Below are 21,098 nucleotides of genomic sequence, written 5' to 3' on the forward strand. Positions count from 1 at the left end.
TATTCAGATTAATAATACAAAATATAATGAACTTAAATTAAAATTATGATGTATTATTATAGATAAGAGACCGACAGATTGCATTTTAATTTTCATTTAGACACCAGAAGAGCGTGGTGACGTGTGAATGTAAATGCGATAGACTGGAGGCGCTGTTTTGCGTATTGCATTTAAATATTGTCCACTCTACAGCAAGTTAAGTCTTTGAAAATGAAACGTCAAATGCCATTTTCATTTTCATTTTGACTTAAATATTGCTTGCATAAATGGAAAATCAGGTTACATTGTTCACGTCGCATTTTCATTTTCAAATCTGAATTAACATTTGAATGTTGTCCGGTGTACAACGGGTTACAACTTTGAAAATTAAATGTCAAACAGCTTTTGCATTTTCATTTTAATGTGGTCATAGCACGCCTATACGAGTATGTGGAAATGAAAATGCTAATTTGATTACTTTACTCAAGTTACAAGTAATAATATGTGGGAAATTATAATGCTATTGTGGAATTGCATCTTCACTTTCAAGTTTACATTATCATTTTAATATAGTCCCCTCTGTGCTTCCATACACTGCAGCCAGGTGACTTCTCTTTAACTCTGGGGACTCGCAGGAGGCCTGTATTCTGAGAGATTTAATGAGATCAGAGAGCTAAGAAGGGGGGAAAGCCCATTTGCAGTTTTATAAGTCATCAGAAGCACCTTAAAGTCCGAGCCGACGTGGATAGGGAGCCAGTGAAGTGAAGCTAAACTTGGTGAAATATGGTCAAACCTTCTGGTTTTAGTTAAGATCCTAGCTGCAGCATTCTGAACCATTTGAAGCCTTTTAGTAGTAGTGCGCGGTAGGCCAGACTACAAAACGTTACAGTAATCCGATCTAGATTAAACGAAGACGTGAATTGGGATCAGCCAAGGAGTGAAAAGACCCGATGTTGGCTGAATGTTGCACGGGTGGAAAAGGCGATCTTGGTGATTTCTTTAATGTGCCGATCAAAACAGAGGGTAGGAACAAACGTTAACACCGAGACTCTTGGCTGTCAAACTCTGAGAGACCAAAGAGTTGTCCAGAGTTACTGCTGCTTGATCAAATGACCAGCATCTCAGTTTTGTCAGAATTTCTAAGCAGGAAATTACGTCACATCAGAATCAGAATCAGAAATACTTTATTGATCCCCGAAGGGAAACTCTTTGTTACAGCAGCTCGCCTTTACGTCAGTGCACACAGGAGAAAGTACTAGCAAACAATATTATATAATACACTATAAAAATTATAAAACAGGTCAGAAAATAAATGAAGTACCAGGTGGGTATAAGTATAAAATAAAATAAGTGTAAAGTACAAAGTGGGTTTACCGGTTGATGATGATAATACAGTATAAATGCAATGTAATAATATAAGTAATAAGTAGTAGTGCAGCAGCAGGTATGAATAATAAATAGGAAAAAAAACAACAACTAAATATTGCACATGAGTATTAACACAGATATTGCACAATTATTTCAAGTATTGCAGAGATGTTAATGATCAATGTCCAGTTTAGTGACTTCGGGTCATACAGACTGACACTTAGAGGGAGGAGTTAAAGACCTCACAGCAGATAAACGGGCTTCTAGATTTCTAATCTGAGCATCAACATCACTGATGTATGTTCGATGCTTCCAGGAACAGCTTCAGTGCTCCTTGAACTGAAGGGATGAACGCCGTTCTTCCAAAAGGTATTGATGCTGATGATGGACAAAGTGTCCCATAGGTGTTCAGCTGGAATCAGGTAACTCTGAAGGCCACATCATTTTCATCCATCCATTAAAACCAGTGTGGAAGTGTTATGTTTCTCCATAAAGGTCCCACAGTGTACCATTATTCTGTCAGTGCGCTGTGCACACCACAGCAGGAGCCGCATCAAGTTCATCACAGTGATGGTAAGGATATCGGACTTTACCAGGCGACCTTCAAACTTAAAGCTTTTAGGTTCCTCGTGTTTAAAAATTACCGCTTTTTCACATTTGTTGTATGACTGTGTTGTTCAGTGCGATGAGGTGAACTCCCGCACCTGTTTGCCCTCCAGTGAAACTCCTAAAAACAAGCAGCAGGTGACACCGTGTGCGTCAGAGGAGACTCCTGGCTGTCGACACTTACTCCAGAACAACAGTGCAGTCAGCAGTGACAAATACCGCAAGAAAAATGGTCGAATGTTGAAAGAATAATCACAAAAACATGCATATTATTTGGCACACTCGCAAGAATCTCTAACAGACTACAAAACAAGCTCTGTTTGAAACCTCCTTTTACTTGCGTAGCTACATAAAATGGCAGCGTAAACAAATCTACTGAATTATTTATTAATTTCTTCATGTGATTCTTCATGCTCTTTTTTTTTATTTATATGGAAAAAATCCTTAAAGTTGCAGTAATTTTTTGTTTATTTTTGATAAACCTAAAACGTCAAACTCGTATGAGATCCACTGACAACAAAAAGAATATTTTATGTGTTTTATATTTTTGATGAGAATATTTAAATATTAATGCACTTATTTGTATGTCAGCCCTGCACTCAGTTGTTTATTTATTTTTTTATCAATTATTCAATTTTAGCAATATATTTTATGTATCTTATCTTTTCTGCCTCATTTTATTTATTATATTTTATTTGTACTTGTTTTATTGCTACTGGAGTAGACATTTAGTTCAATGATAAAATAGAAATATAATATTTTATTAATTCATATATTAAATATTGATAATATGTTAAGTTTAACAATCCATTAAAATGTAACTTAATAATAAACAATAATATAATTCATATATTTGATATTTTTTAAAAGGATTAAAATTGTTATTTATTATTTTTTAAACCAACATGGACAAGCGGTCCTTAAAGCTTACATGTCAACAGATCCATCTCCATAACAACCGAGTCCACTGATGAAGACCTTCTGATCAGTTGAAAGCTCTGGAAAGAAGTTAGTGAGTCGACATTGATTTGTTTATTGTTTCGTCAAAAATATATAATGTTCATTATTGCCTGTCTTGTTGTATGTGCATTGTTTTTTTTGGTTAATACATGACTCCCTGGCTTAACGGCTGAAGAAACAGCTTTTATTTTGAAGTTCGTCACCGGAAGTGGTGTTAATGGCGGTTTTTGCTGTCTTGACTCGCGTGCCTCGTTGACACATCTCCTCCTCCCTCTCCTCCTCCTCCTCCTCCGCTCCGCTTCGCCATTGTGTGTGGAGCTCGGCGAGTGTTGAGGTCGAGGCACCCGCACGGACGGTGGCGGAGCAGAAACAGACAAACGGACTAACGGCTCGTCTCTCCTCCATGTTCTTCTCCTTCTCCTCGTCCTCGTCCTCCTCCTCCTCCTCCTTCCTCCTGACCGTCCGCCGCTCCGCTCCTGGCCTCACCGACGACACCCATGCAGCAGAGGAGACCCTGGATGGGACTAGCTACATGTGGTGAGTGACAGACCAGCACCGACCGACACCTTCAACATACAGAAACTTGTCTTCGCGCTGCCTCACCGGGGAGCCGTTTGTCCGTTGTGAGCCGGGAAGCTCCGGGCGGTTCGTATTGTAACTTATGGCTGCCCTGTGCTGTTAAACGTTACTACAGTGTTACTATTAATTAGCTATAACCTTTAACCGCACGGGAACCGGTTTATAATCAGAAAAAGAGTTGGGTTTTTATGTACAAATGTAATCAGAACAACCGCTTTTCTCTCCGGTCCTGTGTGGAGGCTGTGGCCGGGGGCGGGTGCCTGGTGGCCGGGCAGGTGGCGGGGAGCAGCCGGTGGCCTGGAGGTCCCGGAGGGTCTGGAAACCAGCTGCTGCTTTGACAGCTTTATACTGCGCTCACCGGGTCGCCCGCAGGGATTTATACATATTACAGTGAACTGACCGTCTAATGAGCAAAACCCAGGCAGGGAAATGATGAAAAATAGCTTTTTAAATGACAATAATGTTGTCTTAGTTGGTTATAGTGAGTGTATGGTGGTCAATAGTGACTTTTTCATACTTGGTGGGCTATTTATCTTCTGTGGTGTAACTTTAAATTCCCCTTAATGTTCTCATACAGGTTTATTGTATTCCTTTTGGTACTTAACACTTAGTTCATACTCTTCTTGTTCTTAATGATATTTATATCTTCTATACAGTAGAAGGTATACCTGTCATGTACCCAGGTTTTTGTAAGTAATTAATATTTTAAGTATTGATTAGACCCATACAGATACAGACTTATTAGTATTAGTATTTTCAGAGTTTAAACACTTTTTTGTGGTTATTTAAGAATTGTGTCCAAGAAAATTAAATCTGTATCAATAGCAACTATAAACAGCCTTTAAAACTTTTTTTTTTTAAACAATCAGAAGTATAATAAACTGTATTAAACTATGATCAACATTAAATTAAGTAGCGTGCGGTGTGGCCAAGCCTGTATTATGAACTTTGAATATATACTTTTGCCTGTCACCAATGACAAATTTATCATTATGTATTAATTTATCCATCATTTACCGGTTGCTACTTATCGGACAAGATAGACGATAAAGACAGAACTCCCATTTGAGAAGCTGGAACCAACAGATGTTTCATTTTTTATTTTATATGTAAAATCCACTGGTGAACTGATCACTTTAGCTTGGAGGTACACCGCAGGTATCAGTTTGTTTAAACCAAACACACCTAAGGCTTTAATCATTATTACAAACACTTTAAATAGTGGCCACGAGAAGAGAAGTAACGTGTAAAAGGTGCACGTAGACATGATTTGCAGCAGTGGCGTGAAGACAGCGAGTAAAGTCTGGTTGTGGTGACACATATTGGCTGCTGGGGGTCAAAGGTCAGCATGCTGTACGTTTCCTGGTGTGGAGTCGAGGTTTAAAGGGAAGAATGTGGTCGAGCAGCAGTTTAGAAAAGTGGAGCAGACTGACAGACGTTCACTCCGCACGCAGTACAATCAGCACTTTGTGTGTATTATGTAAGGCTTCGACATTGGACTCGCACACTCTGCCAGTTACGCTCAACTCTGACACAAGAGCTGACTGGCTGAGGAGTCGAGAATAAGATGTTGAACACGCAGCGGGGGGTGTGCAAAGAAGATCAGTTGATCAACAGATAGTCGATTGATTTCTTGATTATCGTCATTTACCAAGTAACAAGACTTAAGAGTCTACAGCCATGCTAGCCGCACTGTGAGGCCGTACGGAGGCACTGTGGTGCTTTGAGCTAAATGCTATTAACAGGTATAATGTTTACCATGTTCGCCATATTAGTTTAGCATGTTAGCATGCTAACATTTGTTAATTTGCACTAAACACAAAGTACAGCTGAGCTTGATGGGAATGGCATGCGTTTTGCAAGTATTTGGTCATAAACCAACGTTTTGGACACATTAAAATGTTGACCTGATGATCGGTCATCGTCAGACGCCTCCAAAAGCTGAAAGAAAGCTAATTTGTTCGTCTCAGTGTTCAGTTGTTAAACCAAACGCACCGGTAGCGCCCGCTGAGCTCCTGCGGCTTCATGTTGGGGTTCATGTAAACCAGCAGCAGTGAACACAAATGATCTACACAAGTTGATCACTCGTATGTCCACAACAGGTTTAATCGCAAATCGCAGCATCATCCTGAAACATAAATCTAAACATGTTAAATATAAACCGGTGTGTTTCTGCTCTGGATGAACACATCTGGTCGGTGTTTGTCAGTGTCAACAGGCTGCAGGCTGATCTGAGTTTCACTCTGTCACTTGACTTTTGTAAACTGGGTCTTTAGTTGATTTGTCAATAAACTATATATACACACACATATATATGTATGTGTATGTATATATATATATATATATATATATATATATATATATATATATATATATATATCTGTCAATTGACAAATCGATTAACCAACTAATTGTTGCAGCTCTTCTTTCTTAACAGTTCCTATGAAAAACCACATATTGACAGACTTGTTTTTTTAACATTAACTTCCCCCCAGTTTTTGTACAGTTTTGAGCGGGTTACGTTTAGCTGAAATTATTTTGGTTTCACTTTACTGTTTACTAAAATAAAAAAATAAAAAAACAAAAACACCTCCGTTGCAACCCACTCCTTTTTGTAAACCTTTAAAAAAAAAAAACACACAAGTTCCCATAAGTATATGATACTTTATTTATCAGACTGAAAAGTTTAGTGACAAAAACAGAACAACTGACTGACTCATCAACGACTCGTGCAGGCGGCTCTGCCCAGAAACTGAGAGATAAAGACGCTCGTATACGGTTTCAGTTTGAAACGGGAGCAAGAAGATGCAAATGTTTTGTTTGCGTTTCATCTTTAAGCTAAAGTGCTGATGGACGCACTGTACATGATGACTCACACACACACACACACACACACACACACAGCGGGGAATATCCTGCAGCGCGCTGAGGAGGCGGCAGCCGCTGCAGCACACACACACAGGATTTCTTTTCCGTGAGTAAAGTCCACCTTCACTTCCTGGAGTCTCGGTTTCCCTTTAAACACAGAGATCTCAGTTAGCAGCAGCAGCAGTAAGGAGCAGCATATCTCATATTTTTATAGCGGAGTTATAACTAATAACACACACAAACAAAACCTTCACACTACAGAGTCTGGAGAGCGAGCAGAAAGCTGATCGTCTCAGCTTATTTCAGCTCATGCAAAGAAAACACAAGTTTATTTTAATATTTTGTTGACACGAGAAGAATCAGAAAAAGTGTCGCGTGCTAAAGGAAAGAAAAGCCAGACGTATAAATTATAGATTATTCTCAAAACAAAGCGAATATCGCTCTTGTTCTCTGACTGCGTGCTGTAAATATCAGCTTCACTTTAAACAGGTCAGTCAGCAGCAACATGCTCCTGCATGTCAGGCTGACACGCAGACTGTTAGTTAGGTCGACAAACAGACAGTTTTATAGATACCCGAGTTATTGTACCGACACCAAAACAACACTTTATGACTTTTTTCAGTTCTCAAATGTTAAATGTTGTGTGAACACAAGCAGCAGTACAAGAACTTTGCGTGACGTCCTCAAAACAGTCCAAAACCCAAATATTTATTCAGTTTACTGTCGTGTTTGACAGAGAAAAGCATCAACTCCTCGCAGCGCTGGAAGCACCGAATATTTGACATTAATGCTTAAAAAATGACTAAAATGATTATTCGATTATCAAAATAGTTGCAGATAGTATTTTTCGATCGACTAATCAATCGACCGACTTATCGTTGCAGCCCCTCCTTTTCGCACGTATCCACTCTGAAGGCCGTTTCCAAACAGCTCTGTGAAACACGCTGGCTTTACGTGGATGCGCGGTTCGATCAGGTGACTCGATGCGGCGGCTTTTGATCGTCGCTGCAGAAGTGGGAACCTTTTTGCTGTTTTTGCAGATTTACTGCGAAACCTGGGGAAAGTGTTTACACGATGCCGTCTCGTAGTTTATTTAGGAAAAACCAGGATAGGCTTTTGTCTGTAATCTGGATTTGATCTTCACATGTGCCCCGATCATAACTGTGATACCAGAGCGAATAAAAGCACAGTCTGCAGCTCCTGCAAAATCTACACTGCAGGAGTCAGTTTGTAAAAAAAATAAATTAAAAGAAACACACAGAGAGAAAGAAAGATGGCGGTCGGTGGTTTGCTGCTGGCTGTCAGGATGACTAAACACTGAAGCCTGCTGAGCAAAACAATTCCTGTGATGGAGGCTGCTGCTCAGTGAAACAGCTCCCCACAGCCTGATAGTAACACACTGGCCTTGCTGTGTTAACACTGATCCAGGAGCAGCAGCACAGACGCTGTCCTGTCACTGAAAAGTCACAGGTTTGACACCAAGTGTCCAAAATGTCTCTTTACCTGTAAAATCACACCTGCAGATAGTTCAAGTTGACTGCAGCTGTATTTTAGTTTTTGTTTCATTTACGGTCAAACAGCTGACGTACAAACAAGTCCCGGCTCGTTAACAGAAGTCACATGACTCTGAAGTTGCTGGTTTATTGGGCAGAGTGGCCCGCCCCGCCAGGTGGGAGGTTTTAGCATCAGAGGGAAGTTGAATCTGTAGTTGGTGCACAGCAGATGAGGCCGGGCTGTTGCGCTTTGCTGTGATTAAATGATTTTTCTCACGCCACAGGTTAGTTGTTAGAAGACTTATCTTATCTGGACAGAATTTAAGTGAACAACTCCAAACGTGATCAGTGTGAACGTGACCTGAGAGATTTATTGATTAACCAATCGTCATGTAATTAATTGGCAGCTATTTAGGCCGCTGTGACGTGAGCGTTGGGCTGACAGCAGCAGGAGAGACGACGACTATGACCAAGACGCACGCTTTTTATTTCACATCACAGATGATGAACAAAGACATTTAAACGTGACTCTTAACAGTAAAGCGTGAGACTCGTGTAGCGGTGTATATAGCCGTTAACTGGGGGGGCGGCTGCTCTGCTGGGCTGAACTGGACTGAAACTGGGTGGAGGAGTGAATAATATACTTCTCATAATCGTAGGTAAGGTGCATTGAAGAAAAACATCAGTAATAATGTTAATGTGTTTTGTAAAAATGAAAACTATCTTTAGATAAGAAACAGCATGTTTTTCTTAGAGATAAGAAAGACACATTGGCAAATTTTCAAGTGACGCTCAGCTCTGGTGTTTGACTTCTCCGTTTCGCAGCTGAACCGAGCTAAAAGAGCCAAACATAGATACAGAATAAACCTGCAACGATCAGTCGATTAATCGATAAGTCAGTCGACGGAAAATTAATCAGCAACGACTTAAAAATTCACTGGTTTCAGCTTCTTCTAATGTGAAGATGTGTTGTTTTTCGTGTCTAAAGTAAACGGAGTGTCTTTGGGTTTGGCCAGACAAAACAAAGCGCTCGATGACGTCACTGTGATGTGCTTTTTGCCTCTGGCGTTTTATAGACCAAACGATTAATCGAGGAAATAATCGGCAGATTAATCGATAACAAAGGTAATCGTTAGTTGCAGCTTTGCTGCAGATACAAACCTAAATTTTTGATCCAGGTAGCTGAGGTCACCTGGTCACGAGGTCATGAGGTCATGTGATTGCGAGGTCATGTGACCGCATGGGTTTATACTGAGGCTTCAGTCTGTAACACAACACCTGCTCTGATAGTGTACTCAATGGAAAGGTATGTGACACACACACACACACACACACACACGTCGTGTCAGATCTCCACGACAAAGACTCTGGGGTTTTTTACCACAAATGCAGCGTTTCTGAAACTATTTTTGGATTTTTACTTCATCAGAGAGACAGCTGGCAGAGGGGGAGGATGGGGGAGGAAAGGGGGGGACATATTTGAACCTCAGCCAGCTGATCCAGAGTCAGTCTTTGCTACAAGATGCAGTTTTGATGTGTAAGGATTCACAATCAGTAAAGTTTTTATAATCAGTCAGAAGTATCATCAGGAAACAGAAGCACAGACAGTCTGTCTCTCTCTCTCTCTCTCTCTGTCTGTCTGTTCCTATGTCTCTCGCCCCGCCACCTCTTCACCTCGTCCTCTCTGGGTGCCGCAGCAGATGGCCCCTCCGAGGGGCCCCACATGAGTTCAAAGTAGTGAGGAGGAGGGAGAGCTGATGAATAATCAGATATAAGAAGGAGTGTGTGTGTGTGTGTGTGTGTGTGTGCTGCTTAATTCAATCTGTCAGCCGCCTGTTGGCCGGGTAATCGAGAGGTCACCGGTTCAAATCCCCCGCTACCACCACCACCACCACCACAAACCTCCAACCCAACAGCTGCTTTGATCAGCACTCCTACACACAGATATGCACATGCACCATCACAAATACACGTCTGACCCGGTGGTGGAAAGTACATTTATTCAAGTACTGTACTTACGTACAGTTTAGAGGTATTTCAGTTTTATGCTACTTTACTTCCACCCCGCTACATCTCAGAGGGAAAGATTTATATATATATATATATTTATATTTATATTTATATATATTAATACTTTTTACTCCTCTACATTTATCCGACAGCTGGAATTACTAGTTACTTTACAGATTAAGATTTGACAAACAAAACGTAATCAATTTATAAAATACCGTGCTATAAATGAAACTATCCAACAGTATATAAAGTAGTTAAAATGTGCTCCACATTTTGCTATTAATACTTTTGTACTTTTACTTAAGTGAAATCTTGAATGCAGGACTTTTACTTGTAACAGAGTATTTTTACAGAGTAATATTACTACTTTTACTTAAGTAAAAGAGTACTGAGTACTTCTTTCACCTCTGGTCTAACCCGACCCTTTAGGTATCGGTATGCTTCAAACTAACTACTGAAATTATTTTGATAATCAATTGAATGTTTTATTCATTTTGTGAGCAACAGTGTCAAACAGCCTCCGGGTCCAGCTTCTCAGATGTGAGGATTTGCTGTTTTTCTCTGTTTTTTATATAATTGTAAACTGGCAGTGGTGGAAGAAGTATTCAGATAATCGTAAATCGGTAAAAGAAGCAACACCACATTACAAAAATACTCCAAGTAAAAATCCTGCATTCAAAATGTTAAAAGTACAGAATTATTGGAAACAAGTATCAGAAGTAAAAGTACACATTAGGCTGAGTGGCCTGACAGTCTTATTATTATATTATTATTATTATTATTATTATTATTGATGCATTAACATTTAAGCAGGACTTTGATGTTGTAGTTGTTCCAGGTGAAGCAAAATTGATCTGCTTTATATCCCTTTGGGTAGTTTAATCTGTAACATTATATTTTATAAACTGATCATATTGTTTGTAAGTAAAATCTTAATCTGTAAAGTAACTAAAGCCGTCAGACAAAAGTAGTGGAGTAAAAAGTACAATATTTCCCTCTGAGATGAAGCGGAGTAGAAGTATAAAGTAGCATAAAATTGAACTACTCAAGTAAAAAGTACAAGTACTTAAGTACAGTACTTGAGTAAATGTACTTAGTTACTTTCCACCACTGAGTTTTGGACTGTTGGTTGGACAGAACAAAACATTTAATTGGTAATCGTGATGAACATTTTTCAGTTTGTTTTTTTTTTTTTTTTTTTTTTTTTTTGACGTTTTATAGACAGACAATTAATCGAGAAAATAATTGCAATGAAAATTTTCACAGCAATGAAAATAATCACTGGCCATCCTGCCAGCCCTTCACGTTGGGAACCACAGATCTCAGCCTGAAGTGAAACTGAAAGTGAGCTCAGGTGAAAAGTCAGTTGGAAAACAGCGTGAACCCACGGCCCTGATTAGTGCAGAAGGTCAAAGCCGAATGTGGAAGTCAGTTTGAAGTTTACAACCGATCATTTGGGTAATCGTTTCTGTGTTTACCTTGTTGTTGTTTTTTTCCCTTTTTGATCACTTGTACTCACTTACTTTACGTTATTTTACAACTTTATTAACAACACTTTAAGACCTTCGTCACAAAGTCATTTTACCTGACCGAGGACCGAGACGCTGTAAATAAAGTCGAAGTGAGCGACAGTGTGAAAAACAAAACAAAACTTCCCCACAAAGTTTCCTACAGAGTTTTCTTCTAGTCAGTTTCACATTATTTTACACACACCTTGTTTTATTCTCGCCACCTGTGAGTCACTTAACTAAGTAAGTAAGTTTATTTATGAGGATATTTTCTTTTGTTTTGTGAGATCAAAAATGAATCTTGTGGGACTCACAAACACAAACAGGGAGGCTTTAGGAGAACCAGCTGGTCACCAGGGTGTTGAAGGTGTGTGTGCACGTGTGTGTGTGTGTGTGTGTGTGTGTGTTTTGTTCGGTGCGTGGTCATCAGGACGGAAGTCGCCTGTTTCCTGTGTTTTGTTGCTCAGGGAGTCAGAAGGTGTCGGACTCCCACCCAATCAGCTGACCGTGGCTCACATGGGAGCAGGTCAGCTGACTGTTAACACACACACACTCGCTCGCACACACACACACTTTTGTGAGGAAGTTTTTGTGAGGTCAGCTTCCAGGAAACCTGTGACTCGTCCATCACATCAACTTTACGTGTCACCAGTCATGTAACTCGCTGCTCTTTTTCTCAGCATCACTCTTCGTGTTTTCCAGTTCCTTCACACTGAGAGCTGCTCAGTTTGCTGATTTAAAGATGTGGTGAGGGGGGGGGGGTTACATGTTTGCTCAACGGCACCCCTACAGCAACTGTTTGCCTCTCAGATTTCCCCTGTAAATCAGGGGGTTTCAAACCAGTGACTTTCTTGTCACAAGACTGTCTGGGATCTTTAGGTGACCCCCGACATTCTGTGTCATCTTTCATTTTCTGTTTTTACTCAGAGGTTTGCTCCGATGGATACTTCAGATCTTCCTTCAGTTCCTTGGATCTTTGTTGTTCTGTCACATTTCGTTTCTGTTAATCTTTGTTACCTGTAAGTAAGGCTTGTTATTTTATATCTTTACCGAGAAACGGTTTAAACTGATTTTCCGCTGGATTTATTCTGCTGCAATTAAACATTCACACGAGTTTACAGTAAACAAGGTCCTCTTGATGTTTTTTTTTTTTTTAAATACATTTTTCACGCGGATGGTTTGTGATGATTTGTATTTTATTGAATTTTCCACAGTTTCTGACGAAATAATCATAGCTCAAGGTCCACTTGCTAGCTTTTTCTGAGGGCCTGAAAGTTAGGTTTTTTTGACCCTGTATTTGGCAGGTGCTGCTAATTTCATTTCCTGTCCACAGCTTTTCAACCACATCGTCTCACTCTCTGTATCTGTAAATAATATGTTTTTTAAAGCTAGTTAGCCTCTCGACTGTGCATCTGTTCTTGTACTTCTGCCGCTGTCACACTTCAGTTTGCTTGCGTGAGATCAACAAAGTTTATCTTCACTTTTTAACAATAAGCACTTCGCTGAAAGGTTTCACGTCGTCATTCTCTGAACTGTTTCTGTCTCTACTCCACAGATTTATGTTGGGTAACGGGGTGAAGCGGAAACTGGATGAGGATGAGGATGGTTTGGAGGAAGACAGGCGTCCTCTGGCAGTCGGCGGCATCTCGCAGGCGTCCTACACCCTGCAGCGTCAGACGGTCCTCAACATGTCCCTGATGAAGCTGTACGGTCCACGGATGGGCGCCGACCTCGGCCTGCAGCGCCGAGTCCTCATCAACAACATCATCCGCCGCATCCACGACGACTTCAGGCAGGAAGGAGGCGTCGGCGCTCTCTTCTTCTCTGCTGCACCGCCCGACGCTGCTGCCGCCGCCACCCGTGAGGATGAAAGCTACCGACAACCTCCGCCTCCTCCCTCCTCCTTCAGCATCCTCTCATCGTCACTGTCGGGACTGACGCCGCTGGACTCCTGCCTGACTCCCGCCTCGCTGCTGGAGGAGGACCTGCCCATGTTCTTCACCCTGCCGCCCTCCTCCTCTACCCAACACCACCACCTGCACCACTCCCTAAGGCCGCCGCCGCCCTCGCAGCCCACGCCGTCACCCAAAGACAGCTTCTCTTCAGCCCTGGAGGAGATCGAGGAGCTCTGTCCTTCCTCTTCGTCTTCCTCCTCCTCCAGCCCACCGTCACCCCCTCCTGCTCGGGTTCTGTTGGATGTTGTCATGAAGGAGGATGGGCGGGGCTTTCAGGAGGTGGAGAGCAGGTTGGAGAAACCTCCTTCACCTCCTCTTGCTCGTCCTCCTCCTCTTCCTCCCTCACCGTCCTCCCCGGGCTCCTTCCTGACTGACTTCGCCCTGGACGACGTCCTCTTCACAGACATTGACACCTCCATGTACGACCTCGGCCCCTGCCCGCCCCCGTCGGGAGCGCCGTCATCCAAGATGTCTCCCGCCGTGATGGCCGACGACCTCGTCCGGTCGATGTCTGGGTACAGTGCGGCAGGGGCCGGCACTCAGAACCAGCCTTTTAAAATGGATCTGGCTGAGCTGGACCACATCATGGAGGTGCTGGTGGGCAGCTGAGAAGACGAGACGAGGAGACGTTTTATAACTTTTTGTTAATTTTGTACAGTTTTAAAGTTACAGCGTACTTCACACTGGCCTTATTCTGGGGGATTCAAGCTGCTGAGTGTAGAGTTTTAACATCGATAAATTCTGGTACATTCATTTACTTACATAAGCTGTATTTCACGCTTTGGGTGGTCACGTAGAGAGAAATCTGCTGGATCCTTTTATTGAACAAAACAGGTAGAGGGCGCTGTTGTTCCAGAAGAGACGGAGCTAAAGGTTTCAGAGATGGCAGGTGGTTGTAGTAATGAAAGAGCAATGGAAAAATATTGCTTTAACCTGTTTATCCTTTTCACAAAGAGGAGGGGAGTGGCAAGAAAACGCAGTGTAAAGGCCTGGTCACACCAGAAAGTGGCACAAAGAAAGTCCGTGTGTCTTCGTGGCTCGTGATGTAGTGAGTATGTGCAGAGCTACGGCTAGCTAACCTCTACAGATGGCTCTGGCCATCATGATAGCATTAATTTTAGCCAACATGCTAGCACGAGTCAGTTACAAAAGCTTTCCGAGCCTCTTTTCTGTTTTCTCTGTACTGGGCTGTTTACTCCCTTCTGACATTTTTTTTGTTCTCAGGATTGTTCATTTCATTCAATCGAGAGAGAAAACAAGCGCTCCGAGCTAGCAAGCTCGCTAACTGCCATGTAACAAACACGTTAGCTCGGTCGCTAACGGGACAGTAAAGCCACACAAAGTTTCTGTTGCAGCAGGTTTTTCTCCGACAGAGGAGGGTCAGTAAAACCGGATGATGCAACAGCAACCATCCATCTTGGACTGCTATTGGTCAATAAGTTAAACTTGACACAAAAACATTTGTGGATTTACTTTGTCCTCTCAAGTGAATCCACCGATTACAGCGATTACACTGAAACAGGTACAGGTACACGCGACCAATCAGATCCCACTTTGTTACATTTTAGCTTACCAAGATTTACTAATGTTTTAAATAAATACACAGAGCAACTTTAATCACTGAGTTAAAGTATTGGAAGCACACTTTCAGACTGTGCTACATGCTGAGGATCCACCATGTGAATAACTTCCTTACAAAAGTGAACAGAAACACAAACAGAAGCTCAGACTTTTGTCTTCCAGTGAACTCAGGTGAACTCCAGGTTCAATAACGCTAATGTGAAGTACCGTCCTGTTTTCTACCGCTGTCCGAGAATTGTAAGAAACAAAATCTCCAGAGACTTTTCTACTATCTGTGCATGTTTTTACAAATGAGGGGGGGGGGATCTCAATAGCAGTTATGAAAAACAAAACAATTCAGTGCCTTTTTGAACCTCTATCACTCTGTCGCGTCTCGCTGTTGCTCGTCACGAAGCAATATGAACGCTGAAGGAAGTTTTATTCCAAAATGCAGTTTAATTACCTAAAAGCCTGCAAAATGGATTTTATTTTATCAACAAAGAATGTGAAAGTCTTTTAAAAAGTAACACAACGCGTGTAAATGTTGAGCTGTTTTATCTGTTTGTTGTAGATTTTGAAATGAAAATGTAAAGGATGAGTCTGCTGTGTTATGTTATGTAGTTTTCTTATGGTCAACAAATCCCATGAAAAGACCAAAACCAACAATGTGTTAGTCTGTCAGGGTACACAGAAACAACTTGTCAGTAGGATCAATTAATTGTTTGTTTTGTTCTTTTCATTGGATTTGATAAGACAGAAAAATATATAATATCACCGGACTTTAAATTTCTTGTTTAAAACTAAATTTGGCAGTTATCTTTGTTGAGAAATCAGAGTAACACGAATCACAGCAAACGTCTTTAGCTTGCTCGTTTAGCCAACGATATCAGTCACACTTCCTGCTTCGGACCACATCGAGTTTGTTTCCACTGTCGTTGGTACAATTTGTCACAGTTGTTGGGTGAAAACCAACTTGTAGCTTCAGTAGCACAAAGGGCCGAAAATCACATTGGTTGAGTTAAACCTCGATAAGGACTGAACTAAGTCAGCGAATTAGCTAACTGGAAATCAAATGGGAAAGAAGAAAGTCACATATAAATATGAATAAAAATGTAAATGCTAATAACTTTATTTTTGGGTTAATGTTTGTCAGTTGGAAGATTAGCATTTTAGATAACTAGCTTAACTATAGCCGGCTATAGCCTAGTATCGCTGTTTTTGGACTTCAAAGGTTATCAAAGATAACAAGCTACAAATAATTTGTAGAAAACGTAACTTAAATTTTCTTGCACTAAACTGATATTGTATGTTTAGCTACGCTAGTAGCTATGCCAGCGGCTCACGGAGCATTTCTGTGTTTTCAAACTTTCAAACTAGTTCGGCTAACAAAGACAATGTTGTCTAGCTTGTGAACATTAGCAGAGCTAACTAGCACACACAGACCTTGCTTGTCACATGAATCAGCTTGACCAACTACGCGTTAGCTGTCTCTGTGCTAGCTTGTATTTTAGTAAAAATAACACAGAACATGTTTCAAAACCACAAAAATATCAGGGATGTAAATATTCCTGGGGATAAGAATAAACTGAAGCCATGTAGGAACCGAGAGCTAAAGGTCTTTCTTGCTAGCACGTCTTTTTAAGCAAACCTATATAATTGAATACGGACAGATTCTCATTATTGCTAAAGGAATAGTTTAACATTTTGGAAATACACTTATTTACTTTCATATCTGTGTGTTCAGTACAGAGCTGGGGTCAGGGCGTGGTTAGCCTAGCTTAGCGTAAAGACCGGAAACAAGCGGAAACCAGCACCTCTAAAGCTCATTAACATGTTGTATCTTGTTTGTTTACTGCGTACATAAACAGTAATGTAATAACGACAATTTGTAGCATATGGGGGGAGTTACATGCTGTATCTCAGTTTGTTTATTCTGTACACAAACAGAAATGCAAAAAACACAGTTTGTGGTTTTAATGGGAGTTTCATGCTCCTGTGAAAGCTTGTTTGTCTTCATCTGGTGTTTTTAAATGAGCTTCAGTCTAATTTTACTTAGCCAAACTCACTTTTAACTCTGTTTTAACTCAACCAATGAAATTATTTCTTACTAAAATAAAAGTTTTAAGAGCGTAACTACAACCTGGGGTAAAAAAAAAAAACCTCGCATCTGGAAAAAGAAATGTATGTAGTTTATGATGTGACAGCTCAGTTTAAAGAAACAAAAGTTAAATTGCAATAACGGAGGTAATGGTCAGCGATGATAATACGAACTTTGAAATGCAGGCGTTCCCTTTTGCAGAAATACACAACTCTATGAATTATTTATTATCTCTCAGCTCTTGTGTATATTTATTGTAACTCTGGACACTAATACTTTGTTTGCACAGAACATAAATTGTGTTATTCTTTGGGATGAATCCACCAAAACTGATTTCTAAATTGATTTTAACAGTAAATGGAAAAACTCACAGCAGAAAAGAGTTTTTGAGTAAAATGTCGAAGCTTGCAGAAGATCAACTCGGAGGTCATTTTTGGTGGAAATCTACCGAAATTTACCGTCATTTAATAAATGATTGGAGTTTTTTTTTTTAAACTATGTAATATATTAAGGATTTCATCAATGCAAACACACTCAATTCAACCTATGCCACAGCTCTAATGTGTGTGTGTGAGAGAGAAAGTTATGAATGGATAAACACTGGGCCAGTTTTTTTTTTTTTTTTTTTTACTTTATTAACTTGCGATCTGTATCTTGGTACCTGATGTGGATCAAAACTCATGTTAATGCAGCTGTAAACGCATCCAGAACACATTGAATATAATCAGATCCACCAGACCACATTTGGAGGTACTTTAAATAGGGTCTCAGAGTCGTTATATATTGATCAGATTGATCAGATGGGATCAATCATGTCCTGATACATAAATGTTATAACTGAATCCAGATCTACGTTCTTAACATTTTAACCTCTGTGTTTCCACCTGCTGGACGGATGATGTAACAGCAGGTTGTACATACTAATTGTATACAGTATGTACTATGTGACTTTATATATTATATTTTTATATATCTTTATATATGTATATATATATATATATATATATATATATATATATATATATATATATATATATATATATATATATATATATATATATAGTACACTGGTTTTGCAGTTGAAGTCTTCATACTTTACTGGTTTATACTGACAGAAAATCATACAATATGCAGTCAGACGTCAATCAAACTGTGACGTCACAATGACACGACCAAATTGACTTCACAAAATGTCTGTTTTTAAGATTTAATACTTGTTTTTTTGTTCTTCTAAGATCTTCCTGGTGCTGTCTCGTGACCATTTACAGCTGTGAGACACTTTAAAACTTTAAAGTTTACTTAATTTATTCTCTTTTCCAGTGTGAGCGCACTGCGGACTGTGAAATAGTATGTAGTACAGAAGTGGGACACAGTGACATCGTCGTTTAGTATATAAATTGATAAAATACAAACATTATATACTGTTGTTTATGTATAATAAGATATAGAGATTTCCATTTGGAGCTCAGTGTTTTTAAATCCAACTTCATCAGAATATCTGCAGTCTTTGCCTTTTTAGTTCTGAATTTTAACATACTTACTGTAAAATCAACAAAGATTGGACTAATCAAACCCAAATCCATATTTTTTTACATTTAATGCTGTCTGATTATTTATAAAAACTGGCTCCAGGCTGTTTATCCAGACTGACGTGAGTCTTCTTTGCTGTTTCGTTACTTTTTTCTTCCTCTTCCACCCGCAGAGCGACAGATTGTTCGGTAAACGGACGCTTTTCTCACCAAACCGAATGCTCTTCTTTTGTGGTTTCGTAGCGCCGCCGCGGCTACGCTTCGTGTTTTTAGTGGACGTAAACAGAAGGATGAAATTATGTCTCAGTCATTAAATGAATCTGTGCCTTGTCCTATGCAATATGACAGTTTTCTTCTGAGAATTATATTTGAATGTGTAAAATGAGGATTCAGCTCTGGGGGGGGGGGGTCCACTATAGTAATTTTATTTTCTACATTAAATGGAAATGATCTCACCTTTGTCATCTTGTCGTTTTATTTCTTATCGTTGTCTTCATTAAAAGAAACTAACTAGGCAACAGTTTTATGTACATCACTGCCACCTAACATGGATGTATTTTCTTGCACCAAATGCATAACTGCAATGCATTGTGGGTGATACACCTGACTCGCCCCCTCAGCCCTCCGAGGGTCGATCTCACCGAGTTCACCTTCAGACAAACGGAGCAGCACTTGCGATGGCGGCGGGCAGAAGTTGAACGACTAATGAAGCGCAGCTCCTTCATCAGCCTGCGACTCCAACAGTTAAAGGAACAGTTCACCCCGAAATAACGTTAAAAAAAACAATCACTCAGTATGTATGGAGCCTGGAGAGTGCCAACAGAATCATTTTAGCGTTTCTATTAAAAAAATTCATATTTTTAAAACTTCATTAACTTTTTTTTTTTTTTACGATTTGAATAAATAAATTTGCATTTAAATGATGCATTATAAAGTAATAAAAATACTGAAATATACCGATTCTACTTCCTTATTCTGACTTTAAATGTTACGAAGCCCCCTAAGGGTCATTTTTGAGGACTACTTTTGCGTTGCCTCGCAATACTTTTCTGCTCAGCTGCTTCCAGCGCAACACAACAGTTCGTCAGCTCAGTGAACTTTACTTTGAACCGGGCATTAAGTAAGCTGATATAGTGCTACTGCTCAACAGGCCTGCATGGTTGCGTAATTAGTGAAAGTAAACTCAAACGAATTCTTAGATCGAGAGGTCTCTCTGGAAGAAAGTGTGATCTGCAGGATGCTGTCGGTTTCATCCGTGAACAGTTACTGGACTCTGGACTGTGCTGGACCCCAGAGAGGGGGTTTCACTGAGGAAAAGGGGGGCGTCTCCACAGGCGGAATAACAGATGTGCAGTTGAATCTGCCTCATAAAGCTAACGTGCTGTATTTGTATGAGTCAAAAAAAAAAAAGCAACAAACGTGAAGGCGACAGACAGCGTCTGCGGTTCTGTCGCAGAAAGAGCAGACAGCACTGAACCGCCTGCATCAGGAACGCAGACCAGCGCAGGTCGGAAAGCACAGGGTCCTCTGATTTCTGCACGAAACAAATTAAAGTAACCTTCAGTGCTGAAACAGGTTTTGGTAGAAGGCCTGTTGCTTTAAGTGTGGAGAAATAATCGATGTTCCTTATACACACAGCTCCGACCCAGAAGTTTGAAAATGTTCTGTCTGTTAACTTCTTTGCAGTGGACATCATATGAGGTGAGGTGTCCGTAAACAAAGCTTAATGCATTAACTTGAGAATCTCCACACTGCCTTCCATCACAGACAGACGTACGGCTCGGCGGGAACGCAAAAGTTGTCCTCAAAAACGTCCTTTCACGACCTTTAGGGGGCCTCCGTAAAACGTTATATCAGTAGCACAAATAATAAATGTGTGTTGTGACGTGAATATGATTCGTTGATAAGTTTAAGACAGAATAAGGAAATACAATTATTTTACTTTAGTTTTTTAATGCAGTATTTAAGACGGTGTAGTCCCTCATTCGTCCAGGAGTGTTCCAGCGTAGAAAAGGTTTCAGTCGTAGTCATCTGGACGCTGTTTTCAGAATCAAGACGTTTCGGCTCCCACCAGGAAGTCATTCTCAATTGTGAAAATGGTCTGAGAAATCGGAAATTTAAGCTACTCTGTGTTGCTTAAGCCCCGCCCTCAGGAAGGAGTCTACCTGAGTATCTGTTAATTAGCTAGTTTCACCTGAAACTGACCTAATTGTTTCCATGATGGCCCAGTAATCAGTAATCAGGCCTATCGTTTTCTGGCTGCACCTCCCTCATCACTGTGTGAAACTAAATTAGGTCAGTTTCAGGTGAAACTAGGCAGGATGGGAGCCGAAACGTCTTGATTCTGAAAACAGCGTCCAGATGACTGCGACTGAAAGCTGTTCTACCGTGCAGTATTTAAATTAAATTTGAATTAATTAATCTAGAATAGCTTTCTTAAAACTGGTCAATTTAATTGAATATAATTAAACATTTTTTTCAGTGCCATACTTCAGCCTCCATAAACGTTTGAACAGGAACTGGCTGAATCACTTCAGCCAGAATTGTTTTTTTTTTTGTTTTTTTTAATCTGACATTTTGGA

At 40.3% G+C, this 21,098-nt stretch overlaps 1 protein-coding gene across 1 annotated transcript; it reads left to right on the forward strand.

Annotated features, from left to right (window-relative positions):
* Window positions 1-2,949: 2,949 nt before the first annotated feature.
* Window positions 2,950-17,703, forward strand: LOC122873129 (SERTA domain-containing protein 2-like). The gene is made up of 2 exons (XM_044189493.1): window positions 2,950-3,450; window positions 12,930-17,703. Exon 2 carries the CDS (start codon window positions 12,934-12,936, stop codon window positions 13,936-13,938), a length of 1,005 nt encoding a protein of 334 aa, XP_044045428.1. The 5' UTR covers window positions 2,950-3,450; window positions 12,930-12,933; the 3' UTR covers window positions 13,939-17,703.
* Window positions 17,704-21,098: the final 3,395 nt, after the last annotated feature.

The sequence above is a fragment of the Siniperca chuatsi genome, linkage group LG3, assembly GCF_020085105.1.
Source record: "Siniperca chuatsi isolate FFG_IHB_CAS linkage group LG3, ASM2008510v1, whole genome shotgun sequence".
Lineage (NCBI taxonomy): Eukaryota > Metazoa > Chordata > Actinopteri > Centrarchiformes > Sinipercidae > Siniperca > Siniperca chuatsi.